This window comes from Schistocerca gregaria, chromosome 7 (assembly GCF_023897955.1).
Source record: "Schistocerca gregaria isolate iqSchGreg1 chromosome 7, iqSchGreg1.2, whole genome shotgun sequence".
Taxonomy (NCBI): Eukaryota; Metazoa; Arthropoda; class Insecta; order Orthoptera; family Acrididae; genus Schistocerca; species Schistocerca gregaria.
Genome location: NC_064926.1, coordinates 537,487,123 through 537,497,587, shown reverse-complemented (window position 1 = coordinate 537,497,587; position 10,465 = coordinate 537,487,123). Strand labels below are relative to the sequence as shown.

At 40.7% G+C, this 10,465-nt stretch overlaps 1 protein-coding gene across 1 annotated transcript in view; it reads left to right on the top strand.

The window, feature by feature from the left end:
* The first annotated feature begins 287 nt into the window (after positions 1–287).
* LOC126281511 (transmembrane protein 184C) overlaps positions 288–10,465 on the top strand; it is an 80,884-nt gene continuing 70,706 nt past the window's right edge. The window contains exons 1-2 of the mRNA XM_049980534.1: positions 288–679; positions 6,326–6,362. Coding sequence (XP_049836491.1) covers positions 417–679; positions 6,326–6,362 — 300 coding nt within the window. The 5' untranslated portion in view covers positions 288–416. The remainder of the gene's footprint in view (positions 680–6,325; positions 6,363–10,465) is intronic.

Here is a 10,465-nt window from a genome sequence, read left to right as displayed (position 1 = left end):
CAATGTGCCTGCACTCTTCGCGCAGGCTCACCTCGGCGGCACCCCACTATGGCCTGTTAAGGCCACGAAAACAGTAACAGTAAAATGAACAGTAAAGAATAATGGCTAACTTACAGCGTCCAAACCAATTCCGCATACTGCGAGAAATAGCCCATCCAGAAAATCCTCCGCCTCTTTTGCGGACGACATACGTACATGTCTCGTGCGGAGTGGTTCTTAAAAAACCCGCGTAATCAATCAAGTGCTAAGTACTTCGGTGTCGCCATCTGGCGGCGATTCTGTAAATCGGGTGAAGCGTTGTTGAACTTCGTTTGTCGACATTAGCTATGGCGGATGGCAGTCAGCTGCGGATAATACTTTGACATTTGAAGTTGCTCGATATTTGTTTGCTACTGTGTATGTAATGATAGCGAAAAATGTGTGGGGAGTCGGCCCGCGAATTCTTTCAGAAATGGCGGATGTGGATAAGACCTGTCGTAGTGGTTATATATGTTATTGTAATAGTTGTAGTACTACCAGTACTTGTTGTAAATGCTATGAACAATGGTTTCACGAAGGAAGACCAAGGGACACTCGTTGGAGGAGTCTTTGCATTAATGGCCTTACCCATCTCGATATGGGAAATCATTCAGCATATGGTATTTTACACAAAACCGCATCTACAGAAGCACATTATCAGGTAAGTCTGTGTTTACAAACGTCTCCTGTCATCTAATGAATGGAAGACAATAACGAACGGCAAGTAGGATTTTACACGTTTGTAATGTCAAACCTAATCCGTAGTTTCAAAATGCCAGGTGAGCAACTTGGATAGTTTTTGCCATCATAAAACTGTAATAATTGAACTAGGGCTGATGATTATTATTATTTTAAAGTAATATCTATGACCTAGACAACTGTTACTGTGTCTTTCTTGGAAGTAGGTATGTTTAGTAATGCAGCTTAATGGCCTGTACCATTTTGAAACATAGCATACTCAGTGCAGGTTTTTAAGGCCTTACAGCAGTCTCCCATTTGCTTACAATTACTTGATTACAGTGTACTGGTACCCCCACATAAACAAACTGTGAGTGCCATTTTCAGGTAGATTATACAAAACATAAATGACAGAATACTAGTAGCTGATATTCCCTGTGACTTATGAAACTCATTTGAATGAACAGTCCATTGTATTTTCGTAGAGGAGCTCTAGCATTGTGGTATGCGACCACTTCCTGATTACTGGGTTTCATCCAGTCTAACAAAAATAATGCACTGTGTCACATGAAGAAATCCAGGGATTGCATAGCCTCCTCAGAATGGCGAATAATCACAGCTGATGTACCCAAGGGACAGTATTCATTCTGCTACCATAGATTCAATAATCATAAATCATTCTATTTGTTGATGATGCAAGTGTTATAATCAAGCCTAATGCAAAAACTTTAGCTCTTGAATATGTGGATAAAATGCCCATGACAGTTAAGTGGTTCTCTGCACAATGTTAATAAAATATAATAGGCAGAACACACAGCTCAGTATTGCACAAGACCTGACCACACCATTATAAGAGAATATTTATTCAGCTTTAAACATGTTGACATGCAGTTATTGTTGTCGTGTAAATGTTACATACATTTAGTTCTAACATTGCACTATTCAGTTATCAGTTATGTTACAAAAAGACATTAACTATAGTAATGCACACTGTTATACATACTGACCTTTGTTCATAAATCTAATATGGTATGCCAAATGAATCAACAGGTCACATTAAGAACTTCATAAAATATTATAATTCATAATTTTATATAGGGGATGTACTCCAGAATCAAAATTCAGTCATTTATTGTACACACGTAAAATCTTTCACCTTATAACATGCTGTACCCTTCATCCATTGTATTATTGTGATATGAAATTTATTCAGATTCACTAAGTGGCTATTTTTAGGTAGTTTGTTAAAATGTGTAAGACAAAGACACATACAACTGATGTGGTACTTTGCAAACCTGACATTTGGCATATAGATTACATGTCCATTTCTTGTGTTATGTTAGTCTATTGACATCCTAAGATCAAAGTTAACCACGCTTTCTTTAGTGTATATTAGGTAACTACAGTATAAACATACATGCAAGAGACTGTCATAATACCAATTCCCTTGAAATAGTGTCTACATGATACCCATGGCACTAGTCCCACAATGTGTATGGTGTCTCAATTTACCATTTAAATAAAGGCTTTAATCTATGTGAGTTTCCCCATAGCAGAATTCCTTATGTCAGATGGGAATGGAAAAAAGCTGAGTAGATGTATAGTAAGAAAGTTTCATTAACATAGTCTAGAAATAATGGATGAGGAAAAATCAGTAAATGAAACAGAGTAGATGTCTTAGGTTTTTACAGAAGGCTTCATTGTATTATTTACATTCCATGGGTCCAAGGGAGTGTGGTCTGTGGGACATGGAAAGAAGTCAAAGACATACATTTAATTTAATCTAAGTGCAGTACAATGAAATGGGTTTACACTATTGTTTTGCAGTGCTAATTATAATTCTAAATTAACCTGTGAAGATATTCTTCAATGGAATAAAAGCAGTTGCCTAATAGAAAGTGGGTAATTCAGTCTTTAATTTTCTCATAAATTCTCTAGATAACATTTGATGTGCTGCATTGGATTCTTGTATACGTCTCTACCTGTACCCATGACTGTTTTCTGTACTCTCATTGACGTCTTTGTAGAGATTGTTTTTATCCCTACTACACTTTTAACAGTTTTCACTCTTTCTTGTGAAAAGACAGTTACTGGTAATGACCAATGACATTACTGAATATATGTATTGTGTAGTACTTGTCAAAATACCCAGCTTTTCGAAGAGGTATGTGTGGGATTGATAAGAACTTGTTATAGTTACTCTGAAATGTCAAAACTCTACAACTCCTCCCAATTTGCATTCAGAACCTGTCTGTTACACTTGAGAGACTGATTGTTGTTGTTGTGGTCTTCAGTCCTGAGACTGGTTTGATGCAGCTCTCCATGCTACTCTATCCTGTGCAATCTTCTTCATCTCCCAGTACCTACTGCTGCCTACATCCTTCTGAATCTGCTTAGTTTATTCATCTCTTGGTCTCCCTCTATGATTTTTACCCTCCACTCTGCCCTCCAATACTAAATTGGTGACCCCTTGATGCCTCAGAACATGTCCTACCAACCGATGCCTTCTTCGAGAGACTGATATGAGTATAGAAGAAAGTAATTTTTATTTTTCACTGATAACATAATATGTTTCTGTTGCAATTTTCATAAAGCAGAATTATATTTTAGTGCCACCGTGCTCCATTGTAATCATTCAGTCAAATTGTTGGATCTCATATTTTATGGATGTCTCTCATGGCTACCAGCATTTCAAAAACCTTAAAAGTTAGATCACTCAAAGCATTTTTAAAGTGTATCATTGGAGGAGATGTCTAGGGTGCAGACAGGTCTTGTCTACAACAATGCATCAGAGTCTTCATCAAGTACTATATAGACTAAATTTGTACCATCTAAGTTTCAGCTGGAATGTTGTATGTAAAGAGGCTGGATGTAGTAAACCATTTAGGTCTCAGGCAATCAAAGGAGACTTATAACTCTGTGGGGACTTAACTCCATGGGGTCACCCGGAACAATATCGCTGCCCTGAGGTAGCTCAGCTAACCTCTCTAGACCTGCAGTTAGTTCGCTCTGATCGATGTTTGTGACAACATATTTTTTATCTTGTAAGAGAACAAAATATATTTCTGTGGAATCATACAACCCGTTAGTTATTATATGTAACTACAGTCCCGAGTATCATGCTTCCTACAGCCCTATTCCAAGCCTCTGCATGGAATCTAGTGAACCATCACTTTCTACCTCTTTGAAGAAATGGTGATTAGGGTTGTTGGTAATTAGGGTTGTTCTGCTGGTACTAACACGCATCATCAGTTTTAGTAGAAAATGCAGTGACACAGTGTAAGGTCTCCTTGCAGTCAGTGGTGTAACTGGTGTGAATGTCAGCTATTGGTATAGGGAAAAGAGAATTGCAGGAAGAGAATGAGAATGAACATAAACACTTAAACTGATTTGCTTGACCAGGTACTGGAACAAAATAAGAGCATTGTAGCTCTACTTGAAGTAAGGTATTGTCATGTGTCCAGAATGAGATTTTAACTGTGCAGCGGAGTGTGCACTGATATGAAACTTACTGGCAGATTAGAACTGTGTGGCGGACCAAGACTGGAACTCGAGTCTCGGTCCGGCATGCAGTTTTAATCTGCCAGGGAGTTTCATATTGTCATGTGACCTGTGGCTTCATACTGCATCATAATTAACTTCAGAAGTCTGCATTAGTGCTGTTAAAGGAAAAACTGTTAAGACACCCAATCATGAAACTAAGCAGCAGGTTCATAAAGAGAAAGTCCATCACCAGATACTTTGGCACCTTTTTGGACAAACGACAAATCACAGTGCACATATTGAAGATTTGTGCAAGAGAGGTGGTACAAGATGAACAGAATTATTGGTTTAGCCAGTTGTGATTATAAACTACCAAGACAAATAATAAAATGAATCATAAGGCTATCCTAACTGTGGTAATGGGATACTGTGTGAGTGCTTGGGTACCTAGTTTTCTGCCAATAACACCAGCATAGGTGGTTAATAGGGTCCAATGCAGAATACTTCTGTGGGTGATAGAAGCTTTTGATACTGTGTCAGTTGAGGTATTGTAGGTAATACTTTGGATATGCCCACTCAATCTCCAGATAAAAAAAAAAAAAAAAAAAAAAAAAAAAAAAAAAAAAAAAAAACGGTGATACATAGGCTGAAGGCACAAATCAATTACGAATTGCAGAATTTAATTGGCAGGTGGAAAACAGGCAAACACCAAATCCAAAATAAGACCCCCTTCCTATGATGGAAACTATGGGATGATACCCAAGGTTATGGGCCTTAGGCCACCTACTGGCAAGGAATGGGGCACAGTCAAACTTATGAACATACCTGTGGTGAAGAAGGTGCACCAGAAAATACTTAGAGGGGGGGGGGGGGGGGGGGGGGGTTGTCCTCTGTATGCCAATGTTGCCGATACCAGTTGACAACAACTGAAACTGAACTGAACCATCATGTAAGACTTGACATCAAGAACATACTATGTTGCAAGACAAACTTGCAGATCTTTGGACAGTACTGCCAATGCTGTTTGAGGAAAAGGCTTGGATAGCGTGTCATCTTATCACTCAACCCCTATCTGCTGCACATTGGGTGGGTGTAAGGAAAACCTTATGGAGTCAACAGCTGCAGCATATGAACCGCCAACAGTACTTGCACGGCAGTCATAACGATACCACTGGAGTGGAAACACAGCTGTGGTTTGTATCTTTGCCACCCAAGGAACTAGAACCAGAGTGATGTGAGATGGTGTGTGGCTGTGCTCCACATCAGCAACTGTGATAATCTTTCAGGAAAGGGGAGTCATCTCTTGCAACTGTGGAGCCAGCAGACAACAGAAGAGGCAGATTCTACCATAGAAAACTCCTCAGGACCCAAGGAACCAGTAGGACATGCCTTCTGACCAAGGCATGACTGAATGTGTTGTGGACAGTAGCAGACAAAAAATGGTGTCATTCTATTCATAACCAATTTCAGTTAGTTATAGCATATGTCAGTTGCCCATATGAAGGAAGAAAATTGTAGGACAGTAATAAGTAGATATAGTTGGGTATGACAAAATCATCATTAATTGTAAAAAACTTCCAAGGTTAGGAAGAAGTATTGTGTTAACTTTAATAGTGCATTTTCTATCATTGGATGCTGATGTACAGAGAAAGGAATGTCTGTTGATTAGTAATAATTTGAGTCCAAATTAATACAGCTTGTACTTAAATCATAGGCAATGTGCTACACTGCAATAAATAAAGAAATAAATACGCACACCTTACTAAAGTTCCTCTAGAATGAGCCACATGTGACAACTCTGCAACAGTGTGTCATATTTTAACTGATCCTTATTTTGGTGATGACAGGAGAGAAATAAATGGTTTGGCTAGAGGTATGTCCACTGTTTTAAGTGACTACTGGGTTAATGTAAGACATATTTTCAATTTTTTTGAGGAATTAGGGCCCTGAAACCAGCTGCTTCATCATCACTAAACATTGAGAGATGGTGTGTACTTGTCCTGTTGCTTGTATTCCATCTATAATTTTCCAGTGTTGTATGTTTTGTGTAATTTTCTTTCTCTGTATCTGTCACTATCTGTAAATTACATTCTGGCTTTTGTGTTTCAATTTATGTAACTGACTTCTCCATTGTTTCTGGTTGCAGGATACTATGGATGGTTCCAATATATGCACTGAATGCGGTAAGTATATTTGGAATCAGTTTTAGTGACTAACTCACAATATTCTGTGTTGGGATTTGAACTAAAAAAGTCCTGGAACTTTTTGTTTCTTAATAACATGATAGCCATTGCAGTGGGAAACTATTAAAAAAAAAGCACAAAAAAATGTAATTGGATAATTCTCTGTAATTGGCACTGGTATTTCAGTGAGGTCTTCAACCACCCTCCCTGATGAATAATAATAGTGTCTTAACCACTGCTGTACCTAATTCACAAAGTAACTTTTCATTCTTAAACAATTAACAAGTTACTAGGAGTAACCAGATGTGTTATTTGCCTTTTGAAAAGGAGAGAGATAAGATTTTCATCATCATGTGTGTTGATTACATTGTTAATCATCACTGTGATGAGAGGTATAATTATCCTTACGGTGCTTGGAAAAAAGTTGTTGTTACATGTAAAAGATTCTAGTAAATTAGAAACTCTGGAGTTATAGCTCAGATTGACATGCAAGACCCCCCCCCCCCCCCCCCCCCACACACACACACACACACACACACACACACACAGCCGCAACTGTTTGTGAAAATTGGAGCACGCGGGGGTAATCATCTTCGAGTCACTTCAAAATTAGAGTATGTGCAGAACATAGGAATCATAGTAAGTGATTATGGTTGCTGAGAGATGGCATACATGTTGGCCCCGCAGTGACCTCTTTTGTGTGACCAGATACATCACTGTTGCAGCACACACAGTAGGTGCAAAGGTGTCAAACAAAGTGGAAACAGTGAGCAAGTGCTGGTATAACTACCAGTGTCAAAGGATGTAATATCAGCATGTCAATGAGTTCAAATGTGGCAGACTGATTAGTCTCTAGGAAATGGGTTTATCTTACTGTGACACTGTGGCTCATACAAGCCACAGGCTGACAGGGACATGTGTGTGCATGCATGGGCTCCCGTATGCTCGTGTGCGTGTGTGTGTGTGTGTGTGTGTGTGTGTGTGTGTGTGTGTGTAAACAATGGATCGGAGAGGGTCATATACCGAGGCTGGATTCCACAATGTGAGCACAGAGCTGGTTGATCGTCATGTTTACATGACCTGAACCAATGGAACAATGTCAACAGTGTTAGGTTGATGTTGGATTACTGCAACACCTTTAGACAACTCTGTGTTGAGAGTTTGATACCGTGTGCTGAGGGCTAGACTATTGGCATGCAAGACACAGCGTCTGCTTCTACTGACTAGAAACCACAAGCCCCTCATACTGCTTTGGGCATGTGAACACCGTCACTGGCATTCTGAGTGGTGTAATGTATATGTTTTTGTAAGAGTTGCACTTCAGTTTGTCCAACAGTGATGCTGTGTACATGTTTCATGCTACTCTGGTGAACGCCGTGGAACAGACTGCATTGTTGAGTGGCATAATGGACGAATGACAAATGTGAATGCCATTAGCTGTAACATACAACCTTGTCTCTTACATACTGAGAGAAATCTGTACACCAACCACTCATTAAGGTAGTTTTAGAGCCTGAGGCATTTTTCCCTCCTGCAGACAGCTACACATGCCACATTTCAACAGGACAAAGCCTGCCCCCATGTGGCAAGAAATGTGCGAGCCTTCTTTGAAGAATGACCTGCATGACTGCTTCCCTGGCCAGTGGGTTCACCTGTCAAGTTGGCCAAACATGTCTGGAATGTGCCCTTGTGGCAATATGTTCATTCTTGCCCTTTTGTAACCACTTCCGGAGTTTCATGGCTGCATGTACAAACCATGCGTCAGTGTCTTACCCAAGAACATATCCAGGACCTCTTGGATTTAATGCCACATCATCTAGAAGCTCTAATTGCAGCGAGTGACTACTTAACACCATTCTGAAGCTTGGCAGGCAAAGTGCACATACAATTCTGTGACACTAATCATTTTTATACTGTCATGCCCCTAATCTGTGGAATACATTTTATTGTAGGATTATTTGAGTACACCTGATACTTTTGTCCCACATGTAAAAATCACAGGGGGAGAGATCAGGTAACTGAGGTAGCCATGAGACTGCACTGCCTCTGCTGATTGTCCTCTATTTACAAAACACATCATGCACTCATAAGAAGATTGTGAAGGAGGTGTGTGCCACTATTCCGTCTTACTAAAAATATTCATACAATGTAAGAGGACTCTGGGTGTCAAAATCATAAAAATATATTCCATTTCAGTATATTAGTCAATAACTTTTCTTCTATATATTTAAAATAGCATAAGGGCCATTCCTTGTCAAGTGGTCCAGTTTCAGAAAAGGTTCCCACATGACTGTCATGGATTTTGATGAAGCTTTGTTTGAGCATATGCATATGTTCCCAATGAAAACTGGTTAACTTTTACTTTTAGTTATGTCGATATACTCATTTATTCTATCCCATAATGCAGCCTTTGATACTGTACAACTGTTCCCCCCCCCCCCCCCCCCCCCCCCCGGTACATGGGTGGCGCTTACGGATACCTGAGCTACAACCATTCTTATTTTCTGGGCTACTATACCTTACTGTTCCTCCTCCTTCCCTGCCCTTAGTCCTTTCCCTTTGGCCCTTCATTTATATGTCTTGGTGTTCTTATTTATGTCAGCCTGGCTATCCTTTTGACTTCACTTCATCTTGTGGTTTCCTCTTCCTTTTCCACCTTTGTGTTTTGGTTGCCCTCAGGGGCTTGATGTCCATCTCTAAATCTGAAATCTGTAGTGTGATCCAGATGGGGAAGAACTCCCTCCTTAGTGTCTTTGGCATGGGTTTCTCTCCTACTCCCTCTCCCTGCCATAACCCTTTCACCTCCTTGCTAGGTCACCAGCTCAGTAGCCAGTCCGTATGGGGGGGCTGCTACGTACCCATTTTTCTGAGCCCTCTGACACCACAGGTATCATACTACTGGTATCTGCACTGTGAACGCCTTGTGCAAGCCTGTGGTTGCCCATCTTTTTGAGGCATTGGAACTCCTGCCAACAACCATCGTGCCAGGCGGCCTTTGCTATGGCTGAGTGCACTCATGACGTGAGCCCCTGTTCAGAATAGGGGGTACCAGGACGGACATGTTGAACACTGGCCACTCTTCTGTGGTGACATTTCTTCCTAGGAATGCTTCTGTCTCAGTTCCTGTTTCTGCCTTTCCCCTCTTGGCTACCCCTGGGAGGAGGGCCAGGCTTGCTGACTTGGGGGAAACCCTTTCCATGGTTCCTCATCTGTACCAGGACTGACAGGGAGACTTTTACCGCCATGAAACGCCTTTTCTTTGTGGAACACATTGAGGAAATGTTCACTGAAGTTGAGTCCTTAGGCAGGATGAGATCTGACTCCTTCCTTATAAAGACAACGTCTGCCAGTCAGTTGGCCTTCCTCCATTCTTGCAACCATTAGCAGACATCACATTGAATACCACTCCTCACAAGTCTCTCAAAATGACACAGAGTGTAATTTTCCATAGGGACCTTCTCAAGGCCGATGATGAACTTGGGGTTAATCTGGAACGACATGGTGTTCATTTCATCTGGTATGTCCAGAGAGGCCGTAAGGACTATCAAGTAAACACTAGCATTTGAGAGGGATACCGTGCCTGAGAAAGTCAAAATAATTGTATATAGATGCGACGTCAAACCATACATTCCACCTCCCATGCATTGCTTCTGTTGGCTCAAGTTTGGCCACATGTCCTCCCGATGCGATGCCACTTCTATCTGTGGTGACTGTGCTACCCTCTTCTTATGAGGAGCCCTTGCATCCCACCACCTAACTGTGTAATCCGCTCTGATTTCTATGCTCCCCACTTACCGGAGTGTCCAATGTACCAGCCTGGGTGCCCTAACACATCAATTACGGATGAAAATGTTGAAGAATTAAAGCAAGTGGTTCTGGAAAATCACTGAATCACCGTCAGAGAGGTTGCTGATGATGTCGGCATATCCTTTGGCTCATGTCAAGCAATTTTTTGGATGTTTTGGACATGAAAGATGTAAGCAGCAGTTTGTACTGTTGAATTTTGACCAAATTATGATGTCAAACGGGAAAACGCCAGCAGACAGGCACAAGAACAAAACACACAAACACACACACAGAATTACTAGCTTTCGAAACCGATG